Genomic DNA, 17,785 nt, shown 5'->3' with positions numbered 1-17,785 from the left:
CACTTTGAGGCTACGACTCACCGTAAAGACTGTAGTGGACCAAACCATTTCATGTAGTTATGGGGTGTACTCAGTGAATACACGAGTATCATTTTGATCAATGTGGATATTTAACTACCAAATACAAAATATAGCTTTAATGTTTCTCTTACTCTATAAAAAATATCACAACCAGATAGCAAAATTATTTACCCATTGACTGTCATGGGCCCTGTGAATTGTCCACATTGTCCTGTGAATTGTCCCCCCCCTTTACGACGCCCCTGTACTGGACATCACCCAAAGCTAGTCAGACAAGGCTAGGACAGCCTTTACTATCAAAATAGTCAGTTTACCTCCTTTTCCAGTCAAGAAAAATAGTCTGGCCCCATTACATTACACATCTTATTTAAAAAAATATTTAAAATGTTAATATTTTTAAAATTTTAACTGTTAAAACAACAAATTTAAACTAGCAGAAGTGCAGAATGCATATAGGGAGTTTTCCTGCAGAAACAAGTCTAGTATTTGGAGAATAAAAGCGAAAGCACATATTGTTCTGTGGTTGATGCCAAGAATGCAACTGCAATTGCCTCTTTTAATGGTAAACGTTGCCTACCCCTGTGCTGGGACCGCCCCATTTGGATATGGTGCAACCGTACTTCCAGGTTTCAGGTGAATTGTAATAAACTGATCTGGTCCTGTACAAGACATGACATGGTGCCACCATGCAGCTGTGGTTCCGATTTTGGAGAATTAGCATTTGGAAAAGTTATGCTTGACAAAAAGCATTTTACATAAAGAAAATTATATTACGAAACAACATAAACTGGAAGTTGTCGGCAAGCCTTGGTACTTGTTGTGGAATGGTAAACTTTCAAAATATTCAAATAAATCCAGGTGTGCTCTGGGAGGCAATGTTTGAATTCCTCCTCTTGCTCACGCACAGTTGCCAAATCATCAGCTTTGTATGCTGCACACAAATATATTCCTTTGTGTCTGGCAAAGTAATTCACACATATATAACGCCATCTTCCACTCAGCACCGTGAGCTTCTTTGCTTTTCCATGGAGTTTTTATAGACCAGATATAAGTTGGGTTTTCAACAGAACAACGCTCATCATTCCTGCCTGAATAAGGAATAACCTCACACTTTTGGGCCAACCTGCACCCTGGACTGGTCGCCAGCCAATTACAGGGCACATATAGACAAACAACCATTCACACTCACATTCATACCTATGGACAATTTGGGTCGCCAATTAACCTAGCATGTTTTTGGAATGTGGGAGGGAACCGGAGAAAACCGGGTACACACAACAGGGAGAACATGCAAACTCTACACAGAGAGGCCAGAGCAGGGAATCGAACCTGTGACTCCCAGCTGTGTGACTTGCGTGCTAACCACTCAACACTGTGAAGCCGGAAGTAGGATTTCTCGTATATTTAGAAACCTGTTTATGACCTACTGAGTTACATTACATTAGAGCCTTCTAGACATGAAACAACACCCAAAAAATTACCTTTACATCCGTATTACCCGATATGGTACACCAGGGGTCTCAAACTCGTGGCCCGCGAGACGCTAGTTTGAGGCCCCCACCTTGATACCAAAGTTTAATGTTGAAATGACAGCTCAAAGCTGTGTGCACACCGGACACAATTAACATGATTTTGCCCCGTCCATACTGTTACCCTACCCTGTTACCCTGCCCTGTTTTGCTTTGGATTAGCAATGAAGCTAAAGGCTTATGACGCTGGGTACAAATAAATGCAGGAAATGATTTGGAATAAAACGGAAAATACACGTCAACATAAAGCATCTCATCAAACATGTTGTTAAAGTTACGACGCTGCTCCCAGATGGAACTGAGTACGGTGCTAACTTGCTAATTGGGTAAAATTATTACGTTTCATTAATGTTCATGTTAAAGGTTAAATAACTGTTAATACTGTACATTTGAATCTGAAAAAAATAGTAATGGTTTCTTACGTTTTTCTTATTTGCTGTTTTATTATTATTTATTACTGATTGATTTACTGTCTTTATTCTTAATTTGTTTATTTATTTTTTTTATCTTATTTTGTGTATAGAAAAATAAAAATTAAGATATTTGAGAACAGTGGAATGTTTTATCAGATATTTTGTTGTGGAAAACCGGAACCAAAGTACTGAAAAAGTGTAGGGTATAGCTGAAGCAAAAGCATTGAAGATAGTTTTTTTGATTTTTTTTTCATTTTTTAATAAATGCATTTTTTTTTTTTTTGAAAACCTGATGCGGCCCGGCTTCACCCAGAACCAGAACCTAGCTCCGGTGGCCCCCAGGTAAATTGAGTTTGAGACCCCTGTAGTACACATAATAGAGACTCACATTGTTCCTTGTTTTTGTACTTAATTTCCGTACAGTACATTCTGTGGTGGCTCAGTGTAACATCACTGAACTGACACCTGTGACCAGGGTAGGAAACATCATCACGTCTTTGAATGCGTCTCCTGAATGCCTTGTATTTGTATTTTAGTGCATGTAGCCATTTTTATGCTTGAAAATGTTTCATTTCATCCACAAATATGTAAAATGTCACTGTGTGGTTTATTAATTTTGAATAACCGTGACAGAGTGAAGCCATTATGAACATATCTAATGCAATGTCCTGGACGATCAAAGTGTGTCCATGATAATTTAAACTGTAGGTTGACTGCTTGATGTTATTCAACATTCATTCCTATTGTCCTTTCAGTATACTTTACCTGCCTCTTGTTGATCTTCATTGCTGAGATTGTAGCTGGTGCCCTCGTCTACCTCCACAAGGGTGTGTTCAAGAACATGTGATTATTTGGTGTCCACACCCGTTGCAGAAACAACAGGGATTCAATCAGCCAGACAATTTTGAGCCGCCGTGTCGTGAAACAGGCTACGCCTCAGTGAGATAGGTGCCATAAACATTGTAGAAACCTAGGCAGAGCAACTATAAATAACCAATTCATGAAATACAGTACATTCTTGCAAGATAGGAATTATTCAGGACATTTTAAATAGATTTTCTGCATGTATTAGTTAAGTTAGTTTGTCAAATTATGACTTTTATTTGTTGATAATTGCTTGTTGCTACAACTTTGGGTGCCTCCACAAGGCAGTGGTCAAGGTTGTACAATTTGTTCAACATGCATGGTTGATTTACTCCAATTAAGATTAAGATTAAGAGTGGGAGTGGTCTGCTGGGGCAGCAGCATTTCAGCTGCGGATAGGAAGAGACTGGATAAGATCATCAGGAAGGCCAGCTCTGCACTGGGTTGCCCTCTTGACCCAGTGGAGGTGGTGGGAGAGAGGAGGATGTTGGCTAAGCTATCATCCATGTTGGAGAACGACTCCCACCCCCTGCAGGACACTTTGACAGCACTTGAGAGCTCCTTCAGCGATCCTCCTACTGCTTCACCCCAAGTGTGTGAAGGAGCGATATCGCAGGTCTTTTCTTCCTGCAGCTGTCAGGCTGTACAACCAGCACCGCTCACAATAGACTTCTACACCACTATGTACATCTGTGTAATACTTGCTGTTAGTCAGTATAGTTACTCCAGACCCCATTCACTGTGCAATATCTGATAAACCTCCATGTGCAATATTATGGGCTCTAATGCAATATACTAAGTTCTATGTGAAGTATTTCCATAATGCCTCATATTAACTCTCTAACAGGATCTCAGTGTTTAGACTGGTCATATATCTCATCTGGTTTCATATTATCTACATACTGTATTGTATATATCTCTGGGAAAAACTGTTGATTTCTGTTAATACTTGGGCTGTTTATATTGTTTATTTTTCTATATTGTGTATTTTGTACTGCTTAACTGACTCTGTACTCTTGCTGCTGTGCAATACAAATTTCCCCACTGAGGGACGAATAAAGGCATATCTTAATCTTAATCTTAATCTTAATCTTAATCTTAATCTTAATCTTAATCTTAATCTTAATCTTCCTTTTTTACGTTACCGGTTGTTGGTCATGGTCCAGGGAAAAAGGTGGAGTGCCATCTCCGGGTGTGGGGGATGAGATGCTGCCCCAGGTGAAGGAGTCCAAGTACCTTGGTGTCTTGTTCCGGAGTGAGGGGAAGTGATGGAACGCGATATTGACATGCAGATTGGTGTGGCGTTTGCAATGATGCGGACCCTGCATCGGGCCCTTGTGGTGAAGAGGGACCTGAAACCTTAGTGCAGGGGTCTCAAACACACGGCCCGGACGCTAGTTGAGGCCCCTGCCTTGATATGAAAGTTTAATGTTAGTGCGGCCTGCGCAAGTTTGATATGGATGCTGTATGGTATCATATACTCAGAAAAAATTATTACGTTTGATTAATGTTCACGTTAAAGGTTAAATAACTGTTAATAGTTATCCTCCCTATCTGTGTGGAAGTGGTAAGTTTTTGGCTATTTAAGTTTAAAGGAAATAACTTGAAGGCTACCGTTTAGGTCGCGAGCTCTCTAGTTTGCGAGTTAGCATGTGTCTCAAGACCCTGCAGTTGCGCAATATGTTGTAAATAAAAAGAGTATAAATGTGACTATAGTCGTGTTTTGTCATGTCTACAGGGCTCTAATAATGCTTTGTTAATTTTAATCAGAAAAGAATTTGTCTACCCACCAACTATATGTGGTTTCTTAATTTTTAATTATTTGCCGTTTTTTATTATTATATATTTTTTTATTACTGATTGATTGATTTTCTTTATTCTTGATCTTATTTTGTGTAGAAAAATAAAAAGTAAGATATTTGAGAACAGTGGAATGTTTTAAATTGAGTTTGAGACCCCTACCTTAGGGAAAGCTCTCAATTTACCAGTCCATCTGTGTTCCTTTGGGTAGTGATAATTAGGGATGTCCTGATCCAATCTTTAGGATCGGAGTCCGATCCGCTGTATTTTTTAAGATCGGATCATATCGGTTCCCAACACAAGATGGGGCCGACTCTGTTGCTGTATCACGTTCGTGACTTTGGGCCACATACCAACATGCTGGGTGTGGTAATGCACCTCAAAGAAGAAAATCCAACATTACCATGCAGATGTGTCCATGGTGTACATCACGTTCTGTCAATATTTTTCACAGGAAATTGCGACCTTGATCAGTATGCACAGTTTTAGGTAGACCAAAGGTCGAGAAGAATTTTGTCAAGGCCTTCATCACAGGTTTGACCTTTAAACTATGTGCGCGTTGCGGCAGACATCATGGTCGGTATGTATTGATGTCCAGATTTTGTTTTTGGCAATGGACCTACACAGTCTAAGATTGTGGTTCTAAAACAACAGGAATTAGGTACAAAGGTGATGGCGGAATGGGTTGGTTTGGCTTACATACTTGTTCTTTACCTTCGAAAGAGCCATTTTGCCTCCTCTTCCAATGCAGAATAGTCATTCAAACATTACAGAGCTCATATACCTTTAAGGGTTTTAACCTTTATAACAACAGAACTCAACAAACAAAAGTGCAGAATGCATGTGTAGGGTCAGAATTAAAATCTCTATTTTTAAGGATATATTCATTGTTATGGATTACTTACATGGAGGGTAAGTAGTACACTCAACAATGTGCCCTCACCGAATGCAATTAAATTCATTCAGCATGCATCGTCTTCTTAAACCTGTATTAATTATGCTCAATTAAACTATTTTCTCTATTGAAATGCTTTCTTTGTTGATTTAAAGAGACGCACCCTGTGATCAGTACGTCATGTCTATATACTTTTGTTTTTGTTTCTTTCGTTTTTTTCCAGTGTTTGGCTCCTTCCTGGTGTCCATTTTATTTTGCATGTCTGTCAAACTTAAATGTTTCAGATCATCAAAAAAATGTTAATATTAGTCAGTGCCAGCATATCTGTACACAAAATACTGTTTTTCAATGATTGTTTTTATATTATCCTTCAGGATTTGTTGGTAGACAGTAGAATTCATGGTTCATTTATCACAGCAAGTCTTCCGGGTCCTGAAGCAGCAAACTTGCCCCAGACCATCACTCTACAACCACCATATTTTACTGTTGGTATGACAGTGTTACTTTTACTCCTGATGTAATGGGGCAAACGCCTTACAAAATGTTCAACCTCTGTCTCGTTAGACCACAGAGTATTTTTCTAAAGGTCCTGGGCATCATCAAGAGGTTTTCCTGAAAAAAATGAGATAATTTTTTTACTTTTGTGACCTATAAATGTAGTTAGAATGTTGTATTCTCGTGTTAAACGATGCCAAAGTTTCAGATAATGAGGTTTTCACATTTGGAAGTGAGCCCTGAAAATAGTTTGGGATGGCTCAAAACGCTTGGTTTCAAAAGGTGTGGTAAAACCACAGCGGAAATACAGAAGAAATACAGCTGAATAGGTGCAGATTCTGGAAGAACTAGAAGACGCTCTGTGCTGGTTATTGTGTGTAGCTGCTTTATAGGAGTCCACATCTCAATACAAAGGGTTGAAAAATGAGCAGAATAGGTCCCCTTTAAGGCTCTTTCTTTCTCAGTGGTTCTTAAACCTAACCAAGGGATTTTAGTTGAATACCCCTGATGTAAAGGTGGGCGGGCCCTCAAAAAGCAAAGGGGTTCAGGAGTCACAAATTTAATGGACTGTTCCCACTCTTCCTTTGTTGTTTTGTCTTATGTAAAATTCTGTGATTATATGTGTGGCAAAAAAAATCACTTATTGAATTGGTAACTGCTCTGGTGTGGAGAAGGGGTAGGATTTAATAAACTTTGCTTCTTCCTGCTCCTTTTTGGACATGTGTAGTAATGAGGTGTTGTGTATGTATGTATGTACATGTAGTATATGTGTATGTATGCTGCATGTATATATATATATGTGTGTGTGTATATGTGTGAATATATATGTAAGTATATAAACAGATATTGTAAGTGTATTGTGTTGTAAATGTATATGTGAGATACATTAATGTAACAGTATGCATGTCTGAAATAAATTAAGAAGAAGAAGACTGATTGATGACTCGTGGTATGGACCATATTGTTAAGGATCAAACACAATTAATTAATGATTAATTAATGATTAATGAATAAAGTATTCTGTCTGTCAAACAGAAGTGACACGTAAGACGTTGAAACATGTTCGACTGTATATACCAATTAACACATGACAGTTTATTGATGCAACATAAAAAAAATCCATTATTGGCCTGAAACACACACTTATCGAAATTATTTGAACATCCATCCATGTTCTATTCCACTTATCCTTATTAGGGTTGTGGGAGTGTGCCGGAGCCTATCCCAGCTGTCTTCAGGCGAGAGGCAGGGTCGCCAGCCAATCACAGGGCACATATAGACAAACAACCATTCACACTCACATTCATACGTATAGACAATTTGGAGTCGCCAATTAAACTAACATGTTTTTGGAATGTGGGAGGAAACCAGAATGCTTGCAGTGTCAACTACTGACTCATTAAAACACCGGTTGTTATGCAAATTCAGGGGGGGGCGTTTTTGTTGATGGCCCAAGGGTTAAACATCTGCAATTATCCGCAATTAAAATGTTTAATGCCTAAATGCTTTCTCTGGTGATTGAAGCACGTCAGCACGTTGTTATTCTATATAAAAGCTGCTCTTTGCTGCTTCGAGGCGTAATCTCATCATCAGACAGAACAGCAGAAAGGTAAGTAACATTGTGCACAGTTTAGATCCTACTTTTTTTAAAACATGTGGCATTAGCAACCTTGATTTTATTTCCTTGTACAACTTTTCAATAAATGGCCACTTGTAATCCATTTTTGTAGCACTGCAGAGATGGCATTTACTCCTCGCTTGTTGTTGCTCCTGTTTGGCATCAGTGGGCTGCTGACAGGAAGTGTAAGTATAATCATTCTTATATATAGCTTTCAGCTTCTCTTTTTTTGCCATTAGAGGAACTTTACTGATTAATGTTTATCAGCATGTCAACAATGTTTTTCTTTTTTTCTCCACAGTGGCCTTTTCCATCAGAGAAAGGTTCAGTGGTCCTACTTATTTGTTGTTTCAAATTTCAGAGCAATTTCATGACTGAAAAAAAATCCATTCTTGTATTCAAAGTGACATTTATTTTGCAGATGATTGCTGTCCTAAGGGCTGGACTCAGTTGGACAATCGCTGTTTCTTCTTCCAAAACGTGGTTGTTAACTTTTATACCGCAGAGGTACGGGAAGAATTTCACTCTGATGGTTTGTTGACTATAGAATGAAACTCAGCTGGAATATTCTCACTGAAGACGCCCTGATGGGCGCCCTGATTAATATGTGAGAAACTTGAGTGGTATTTTTGGCAGGGAGAAATCATGTGGAAGTGTTATGTGGGGACACACTGCGTTTAGCGATGTCACCGTGGTAACATCATTCATTCATTTTTTGTGTGTTGCTTTTGGCGCTTACAAATAAAATGTATTATTATTATTATTATTATTATTATTATTATTATTATTATTATTATTATTATTATTATTATTATTATTATTATTATTATTATTATTATTATTATTATTATTATTATTATTCATTCATTCATTCATTTTCTACCACTTTTTCCTCACGAGGGTCGCGGAGGTGCTGGAGCCTATCCCAGCTGTCTTCGGGCGAGAGGCGGGGTACACTCACAATCACAGGGCACATATAGACAAACAACCGGTCCAGAGACCCCTCACATCCCAGACACAAGCTGTAACCAAAAACTGTACGCCAAAGCTTAACCCCTGAATGTAAATCTTGTTTTACATTTTAATGTACTGACTTTTTGTATAAATGCAGTTAATGTCCCGGTTTATGAAACGCACACCCACTTACTTTATTATTCCTTTCTACATCTCAATGTTATGCTTTAATTACTACTTAACTATCTCTATATATATATATATATTTAACCTTGTTTGTGTAAGCATACTTGGCCAATAAATTGATTCTAATTCTGAAAAAACACATGCTGTTGTCCACCCAACAGTGTTGCTTTTGGTGGCAATCATCTTTTTTTTAACTTCTAATAATGCGCCATTGTAATTACTTACTATGGGATCGCTTCTTTTTGAAGCAGAATAATATGACTTCTAATGCCTCCTTTTATGTGAAAACGCACCCGATTTGACAAAGTCCGTTGATAACGACTGTTGGAGTACCGTTGAATTCTGTTTGTGTCATTTAGGATCTATTGAGCTGCATGTTAAGCCTGTGTTCGTTAAGCCACTTTGGCAGAATAGTCATGGCCTAAGTACCCTTAGGACAAGTAATAAAAACATGTTCCAATATTCTTTCCATTTTTTGTGCTCATTAGACCATCTGCAATATTCTTGGCGGGAACCTGGCCTCCATTCACAGTAATCTGGAAAATGAAGTCATCAGACAAGTGATATTGCAAGGAGCTGGCTTTACCAGACATACCTGGATTGGATTCAGTGATGCGATACAGGTAAGATATTTTCATCCATCCATCTTCTGTGCTGCTGATCCTCACTCGGGTCACGGGTATGCTGGAGCCTATGTAAAATATTTACAGAAAAAATGACATTATAACCCAAGAAACAATTCTGAAAAAGGTGGCATCAAACAACTTCTCTCCAAGGATGCAAGAGCTTTTATTCTAGTGCCACACACATACACCACAAGCTAAAAAATATGATATAACTGAATGTAATGTGGCCGAGTGGCCACAAAGCTAGGAGACCCAAGTTCAATTCCACCCTCGACTCCAAATTGTCCATAGGTATGAATGTGAGTGTGAATAGTTGTTTGTCTATATGTGCCCTGTGATTGGCTGGCGACCAGTCCAGGGTGTATCCCGCCTCTTGCCCGAAGACAGCTGGGGTAGGCTCCAGCACGCCCGCGACCCTCGTGAGGATAAGCGGTAGAAAATGAATGAATGAATGTAATGTCCACCAGTCCAGGGTGTATCCCGCCTCTTGCCTGGAGACAGCTGGGATAGGCTCCAGCATACCCGCGGCCCTAGTGAGGATAAGCGGCATGGATGGATGAATGTAATGTACAAAGATGGTCGGAATGTCAAAAATGGGTTCGGAAAATTGCCACAGAGAGAAGCAGTCTGCCAGTTATTTCACAGATGACAATGGTTTTTTTTTTTAATGTATTTTTGTGGCTTACTTTTTTTTTTTCAAAAAAGGATCCTCTAACTCAAAAAATATTGACTTTATATATAAGGAATCGTACTTCACATAAACTAATTTATCTTGGTCGGATCTGGAACCAGTTAACTGCGAAAAACAAGGGATTGTATTTGTCTCCTGCAGGTTAAATAAACGATTACCACTGAGAAGCAAATGGCAACTCAGAGTTATTGTCATTAAAATCTACCTGCGTCTTCTAGGAGGGAAACTTTGTTTGGACTGATGGCTCAGAGGTAGATTACACCGACTGGGAAAATGGCCGCCCAAACAATAGAAATGGAAACCAACACTGTGCAGTGGTCAACTTCAACAACGGTATGAATACAGCTTCTTTACATTGTCATATCCTACAATTAACACTTTTTTTGTATTTTCTTACAGTTGATAACTGGAATGATATCCGATGCCGGCAGAGAAGACCTTTTATTTGTGCCAAAGAATTGAAATATTAAGATTTATTATTATATCTTCTAGAACAGTGTTTTCCACAGTCTAGGTTACACCTCGTAGTCAATATCTTTCTATCCTTTAACATTGCATACATATTCATGTAATATGCTTCATTTGCTTGGAAATGTGTTAGCTATTTGGGTTTCAAATCAAGTATTTCTGCATTAGACCACAAATTATTTATTCCTTTTGGATTTGGCTTGTCTGTATTGCACCTGCAGGGAAGTCGTAGTGTTCACAGAGTCGTAAGTCAATGTTTACATTATTTCACAGTATGCATTCTGCACTTCTGTTTGTTGAATTCAACAAGGAACAGTTAAAAAAAATTAAACTTTTTCCAAGTTTATGATCTGGGTAATGTTTTGTGGCTCCAGATTTTTTTTTCAGAACTGGAAGAGGAGGCAAATTGCCTCTTTTGATGGTAAAGGTTGCCAAACCCTATGCTGGGACCATCCCTTTTAGCATCCGTATTTTAATGTTTTTGCTTCCAGTGAATTGTAGACAAATGGCACGAAAAACATGATGTGACATGGTAGCACCATGCAGCTGGGATTACAAAACAACATAACAGACAGTGGATGTCCTCCATGAAGCCATCTTCCCCACCTCGAGCAACATTCCCACTCGCCATAACAATTTTTTAAGTGATTAACAAGAATGGCACAGCTACTCTGTAATTAGGAGGTGTTTTTTTTTTAGCAATTATCTTAAACTCTTGATCAGTTGCCGAACAACCTAGTTCAGTTTAATGCTTGTTTGCAATAAATTGCTTAGTCCAAGATCCATTTTTGTCTCACTCCCATTTCTTCTTTTTACATATTGAAGCTTGTCTGAAATGGTATTAAATCTAATTTTGATCAGGAATACATATGTGAGGGGTCCTCCCATGATAGTTCCGCCCAATCCTGCAGTGCTAGAGAAAGCAGGCTCCCTCCGCATGCATCCCACTCTCTACCATCAACATATGCACTGGCTCGGGCATGTACATTATCACATACTACAGTCTTAATTGGCTCTGTACCCTAGAAACCGCCCATGAATGATACGGGAAAAGGCCGAAATGATACTGTGTCAAAGCCCAGGGCAGTGATACTGATAAAATATAGAGATTAACCATGTCCAGTATCAGCCCCCGTAGCTGTCCACTCAGAGCGCGCTGCTCTGGTATCGTGCCTGTGAAACAACCAATCAGAGAACAGCACACGAATGCTTAGTGCCTCGTGCTTCTCCAGTCACCAAAAAACCCAAACTTGATTAATGGAACTTTAATTGTCAGACATTGATAAGATAAGACTGTTGATAAAATATTATTGTTGAAAAATTTTTGCAATTGTTGTGTTTACACTGTTTAAATATAATACATGTAATAAACTGAATGGATAGGATAGGATTGCTGAGTCACAACAGAACTGATGATTGACCTACCGGGCGTTACCATTGTTGAAAAGAATATCGCAGAGCTTGGCGTGAGAACCGCAACAAGGTGGCTAAAGAGCTACAGGTTGCCCTGGTTAATTAATCGCTGTCTTGGGGCGAGAGGCGGCGTACACCCTGGACTGGTTGCCAGCCAATCACAGGGCACATATAGACAAACAACCATTCACACTCACATTCATACCTATGGACAATTTGGAGTCCCCAATTAACCTAGCATGTTTTTGGAATGTGGGAGAATCATGCACGGGGAGAATATGCAAACTCCACATAGAGATGACAGAGGGTGGAATCGAACCCTCTCCTCGCTGTGAGGTCTGCACGCTAACCACTTGACCGCCGTGCCGCACCTGTGATAATTATCTCCAATTAAAATGTCTTTTATGTACACACTTTGTTGACTGCGGATGTAAAATACACAGATACACCAAGAATGATTCACACCTGGATCTGCCCTCACCTAAGGCAATTAAATTCACTCAGCATGCATTGTCTTCTTAAACCTCTTTAATTATGATCAATTAAACTGTCTCTATTGAAATACTTTCCTTGTTGATCAAAGAAACCAGCCCGGTGACATCACAGGAGCCCGTCATAGTAGCTATATACATACTACGTACAGTGTTGTGATAAAGTGTTTGGTCCCTTCCTAATTTATCACACTTAAATATTTCAGATCATCATCAACAGTTTTAAATGTCAATCAGTGGCAACACACTTGAACACAAAATGCAGTTTTTTAAATAAAACTTGTTATTATTAAGGGAGAAAAAAAATTCTGTGTGAAAAAGTGAATGTCCCCTAATCACAAATGACTGTTTGGGCCACATGATTTAAGCATTATTTAAGGTCATGACACAGCTTCTCAATAGGATTCATGTCAGGTCTGAGCCACTCCAAAGTCTTTATTTGTTTTTTTTTCTGCCATTTTGAGATGGACTTGGATTATTGTCCTGATGCAGAACCCAAGTTCATTTCAGCTTTCTCCGATTCATTCTCCTCTTTAGGTAGACAGCATAATTCATGGTTCCATTTATCAGTCTTGCAGGCTCTGGGCCAGCCAAACAGCCCCAGACCATCACACTACCACCGCCATATTTTACTGTCAGTATAATGTTATTTTTTTATGTTTCACATAAGGAATGTGAATGATGGGCAAAATTCCAAAAAAGTGCAGGGTGCAAAAGTGTGAGAGTTTCCCCTTAAGAAAGTGGTTGTCCCTGTTCAGTTTTTTACGTTAACGTTAAGAAGCCCTGGGTTCGAATCTCCACTTGGGCAATATCTGTGTGGAGTTTGAATGTACTCCGGTTTCCTCCCACATTCCAAAAACATGCTAGGTTAATTGGCGACTCCACGTTGTGTGAATGTGAGTGTGAATGGTTGTTTGTCTATATGTGCCCTGTGATTGGCTGGCGACCAGTCCGGGGTGTACCCCGCCTCTCGCCCGAAGACAGCTGGGATAGGTTCCAGCATTACCTGCGACCCTGATGAGGATAAGCGGCACAAGGGGTGCAAATTTCTGCTTTAGTCTCGCTCGCTTTTGGGGTGAAATGTGGAGCAGGGTAACAAACTCCATAAGTAAAAAATGTGTACGATAAAGGGCTCGTCCGGGATTTGAACCCGGGACCTCTCGCACCCAAAGCGAGAATCATACCCCTAGACCAACGAGCCACTATTCCGACGCTCATATGTTTGTCTTTTCATGTACTGCGACATTTAATATAGAACGGACGACTGCCTGCGAGCCATAAATCAGGGTTCAAATTGTTCAATTTACGTGTAAATTCAGTCTGCTGTGGACAGCCACTAGATTATGTAATATTTTATATCATGTCTTATGGTCATTTTCTGTGTTAGAGAGGACAGCGTTAATACCATGAGTTATATATAATATAATCTTATTACAGTTCAAGACGTTGGCTAGCTGCCTCCAAGTCTGCAATGAGGGTCAGCAATGTGTCCTTCGGGTCCAAATGCTTAAACTGCTCAGCCATGCGGCTTGTCATCTAAACTGTGAAGCTTAATTAAACCCTATTTTGGTAGCCACTGGGATTCATTTAAACTCGAGAATGGCATCAGCAGCCAAACGACCAAAGGAAGGTTCAATTCTAATAATTTCCGTTCCAAAATAACATGGATGAAAAAAAGCTATCGGCTAACGAGGAGGTCATTCCTACGAGCTATTCTGACTTTACTAGGATTACATCAGGTTGTTGTAGCTTTTGTAGTCCGTAGTGATAAAGAAATTGGACTGCATTTACCTGAAGTTATCATACGTTCAACAAGCGTGTCTTGTGTGGAATACGCTTCACATTCTTCCTCGTGCAATTTTTTTCAAAAAACTTTATTGTTCCAAGAGTTGACAAAAGGCTACAACCTGTATACTAAAACACTTTAATGTTAAATTCTGACACTGCAAAATGTTATATTTGTCAAATGCCACGTACATTACACTTTGTTTACAATACTAGTTTTTGACAAAATGGTTTTCTTACAAAATAGGTAGATGATATTCCCCTGCAGAACTTCCTACAGTGGTGTGATCGTGTCGGATTGGTCCTCAGCAGTAAGGTAGGCACAGGTTGTGTCTCAATTTGTGCATTTCTGTACTTGCACTGTAGAGCTTGGTGCAAGAGACAATCTATTTATCCGTCAAATGACGATCGTTAGGATATAATGGATGCAATGTTCGCCATCGATTGTCGTTTGGGTGGTATCACCTTTGTTGGCATCCCATTCAGATGTAATTAATGAAGGTGGCTGTGACTAAATGACAAAAGAAAGGGCCGCGTTGTATGTGAGAGAAAGATTGTATTTGTTTGCAAAACTTCCATCTTCCAACTGATGTTTTGCTAACAAAAAATGTTGGTGTTTAGTTAGAAGCTAACCAAAACTCACAAGTTTGGCACACCTGATTGAGTGGATCTTTGATAGTGATGATGCATACTCCTGTCTGCAGGTTTATGTGAGTAAAGAGGGCACGGTGGCAGACTATGGGATGTTTGCAGGGGACCACATTGAGGAAGGGGAGGTCTTATTCACCATTCCCAGGTCGGCTCTTCTTCACCAAGGGACTACAAAAGTCGCTGACCTGCTTGAGCGAGGTGACTGTCAAATATGAAGTCTGCAACACGAGAACAGGAAGGCCTCACATAATGCTCCTTGCAGAGAAAGGGTCACTGGAGAGCTCGTCAGGCTGGGTGCCCCTACTTCTGGCTTTGCTGTATGAATATATGTCACCGCAATCTCACTGGAGACCTTACCTGTCACTCTGGACTGACTTTAAGACTCTGGATCATCCTATGTTCTGGTAAGAAGCATGACAAAGATGTTGCAGATGGACTATGTATATTTAAAAAAAATATTTATTATTATTACTTGTGATCCACTGCTGCTATTGCGACATAATATATGCAGAGGCGCCTCACTAATGTCTGTTTTGTAACATTCTTACTTGTCATACAAGTGTAAAAATAAACCTTTTGCCTTCTATTTATCCACAAGTGACAAGGTGAGGTTGGACACAGGCATGGGCACACTGTGAAAATCTTACTGCCCCTTAAAAATCATTTTTATATATTCTTCTCACAGTCATTTTTGATTCAGAATCATAATCAGAATCGCCTTTATTGTCATTGTATTGCATACAACAAAATATGAGTGAGCCTCCAACCTGTAACCTTGTGGTTCCCAAGCCACATCATACTAAACTTGATTCAAATCTCACTTCTGGATTAGTAATCAAGTGAAATTTTTGTGGTTTGTTACATGCTATATTGAAAAATATATAGTCCAAAACCTAAAATGAGGGCTCGTCCGGGATTTGAACCCGGGACCTCTCGCACCCTAAGCGAGAATCATACCCCTAGACCAACGAGCCATAGTATAAAGTCTATACCTCGACAAAGTCAACCCCAAAAAGGTGATGATGTGGCAGACTTGCTTTCTTCATTTGAATGTCCAACAGCGCCCCTCGTGGTCACCACTGTCAATGCTCCACATCTAGGTCTAAAGAGGACAGAGACATTCTGTTGAAAGGAAGTGGTGTTCCAGAGGCTGTGGACACAGACCTGACCAACATTCAGCGGGAGTACAAGGATATTGTCCTGCCCTTCATGGCCAAGCATCCTCACCTGTGGAGTCCTGACACACACACGCTGGACATGTACATGAAGCTGGTGGCTTTTGTCATGGCCTACAGGTTAGACAAAAGAAACACTGTCTTTAAATGTTTGACTTTAAGTATTGTGCTGTTTGTTAACTTTAATTTTAAATGTGTAGTTTCCAAGAGCCACAAGAAGAGGAGGATGATGATGATGATGATGATGATGATAATCCCGCCAATCCACCAATGATGGTTCCGATGGCCGATATGCTCAACCACGTGTCCAATCACAATGCTAATCTGGAGTTCACACCAGTAAGGAAAAAAACTTTTTAATGGACAGTTGAGACTTTTTGTTACACGGTCTTGTCCTTCTAGGACAGTTTGAAGATGGTGTGCGTGCGTCCTATAAAGAAAGGCCAGGAGGTTTTCAACACGTACGGGCAGATGGCCAACTGGCAACTCCTGCACATGTACGGCTTTACAGAGGCATATCCTAGCAACAGCAACGACACAGTGGACATCCCCGTCGCCAACCTGCATAAAGTCGCCACTCAAGGTTCACATCGACCACTCACTAACATTATCAATGAGATACACCAGCGTGTCAATACTAAGACAAGTATCCATCCCATTATCTGGAACTTCCTCCATCTGCGCTTTACATCTTAGCTCCACCCATCAGAATCCTGATTTTATTATTTTTAAATTGTGGATTTTATTAACCAATGGTGGATGCAGGGGGGAAAATGAAAGTGGATTGAGGGGAAACTATCAAATTGACTTTACAAAATATAAAAAAGGTGCATGATTTGAATAGGATTTTAATGTAACAATATGAATGAACATGAATTATTATTTTTCATATCTAAAACTATAGGCCCACTCGACAGTAAACATTTGTTGCTTCTTTTCAAGACCCAGACATGGACCAACAGCTGTTGAAGAAAAAGTGGGAGATGCTGCGTGAGATGATGCAGGAGAAAGGAGCAATTGTTTTTGGCAAACATGGCTGCCTCACTGACACTGAGTTACACACAGTGCTGAAGGTGTGTGCGTGTGTGTGTGTGTGTGTATATAGTATGTAGGGTGGCAAGTGAGCTTATATCATATGTGGGTGTGTTCAGGTGCTGTGCATGTCCAATGAGGAGTTCTCAGACTACAGAGACAATGAAGGATGGGAGGAAGAGAATGAAGATGAAGAGGAGGCTTTCACCAATGAGGGGCTCTCCAGATTGAAGACCAAGTGGAAGTGGCTCATCTATGAAGCGGCCTGCCTGAGCATGAGGTCCTACACTGATGAGCTGAAGGAAGGAGAAGGTGAAAGAAGCCTGGACAGAGATCAGCGACTAATGGAGGACAAGGCTGCACTGGCAGGGCTGAATAGCAGGCAGAAAAATGCACTGCAAGTCCGCTATGGACAGAAGAGTATCCTGTACAAAATCATGGAGCTCACAAAGGCATGAGAAGTGAAAGGAACTTTCACATTTATCAATATATTCAACTTTTGGGGTATTCCAGTGCTACATATTTGTGAATTGTCACGGTGAAGCTGCAAAAACAAATAGGAACATATTAAAGATAACTCATCACTTTGATAAGGGGGTTTCAAAGTGCGTCTGGACTAATTTTCTGGAGAATAATTTGGTGTGCAAGTTAGCTGATGCACCTCCTTGAAAGGAAATA

At 39.8% G+C, this 17,785-nt stretch overlaps 2 protein-coding genes and 2 non-coding genes across 6 annotated transcripts; 2 read left to right on the top strand and 2 right to left on the bottom strand.

Annotated features, from left to right (window-relative positions):
- The first annotated feature begins 7,519 nt into the window (after positions 1-7,519).
- LOC131131436 (galactose-specific lectin nattectin-like) lies at positions 7,520-11,339 on the top strand. Its single transcript, XM_078793685.1, has 7 exons — positions 7,520-7,626; positions 7,748-7,820; positions 7,937-7,958; positions 8,057-8,142; positions 9,264-9,398; positions 10,311-10,425; positions 10,492-11,339. Exons 1-7 carry the CDS (start codon positions 7,520-7,522, stop codon positions 10,560-10,562), a joined length of 609 nt encoding a protein of 202 aa, XP_078649811.1. The 3' UTR covers positions 10,563-11,339.
- A 2,254-nt stretch (positions 11,340-13,593) lies between these two features.
- Positions 13,594-13,665, bottom strand: trnap-ugg (transfer RNA proline (anticodon UGG)). The gene has a single exon. It is a non-coding gene; the product is annotated as a tRNA-Pro (tRNA).
- A 261-nt stretch (positions 13,666-13,926) lies between these two features.
- Positions 13,927-17,710, top strand: setd6 (SET domain containing 6, protein lysine methyltransferase). Of its 3 annotated transcripts, none has more exons than XM_058075526.2 (9): positions 13,927-14,094; positions 14,501-14,565; positions 14,954-15,098; positions 15,163-15,304; positions 16,001-16,195; positions 16,276-16,414; positions 16,478-16,658; positions 17,018-17,148; positions 17,227-17,710. In XM_058075526.2, exons 1-9 carry the CDS (start codon positions 14,064-14,066, stop codon positions 17,563-17,565), a joined length of 1,368 nt encoding a protein of 455 aa, XP_057931509.2. In that variant the 5' UTR covers positions 13,927-14,063; the 3' UTR covers positions 17,566-17,710. The 3 variants fall into 3 exon arrangements, with proteins under 3 accessions (XP_057931509.2, XP_057931508.2, XP_078646283.1); XM_058075525.2 differs by lacking the exon at positions 13,927-14,094 and adding an exon at positions 14,112-14,160 and having other exon boundaries at positions 14,497-14,565; XM_078790157.1 differs by lacking the exon at positions 13,927-14,094 and adding an exon at positions 14,128-14,203 and having other exon boundaries at positions 14,497-14,565.
- trnap-agg (transfer RNA proline (anticodon AGG)) lies at positions 15,803-15,874 on the bottom strand. The gene has a single exon. It is a non-coding gene; the product is annotated as a tRNA-Pro (tRNA).
- Positions 17,711-17,785: the final 75 nt, after the last annotated feature.

Source organism: Doryrhamphus excisus, linkage group LG1 (genome assembly GCF_037039965.1).
Source record: "Doryrhamphus excisus strain RoL-2023G ecotype Guam linkage group LG1, RoL_Dexc_Guam_v1.1, whole genome shotgun sequence".
Classification (NCBI taxonomy): domain Eukaryota; kingdom Metazoa; phylum Chordata; class Actinopteri; order Syngnathiformes; family Syngnathidae; genus Doryrhamphus; species Doryrhamphus excisus.
Note: the sequence above shows the minus strand (reverse complement) of the source record. Positions and strands in the feature narration are given on the sequence as shown.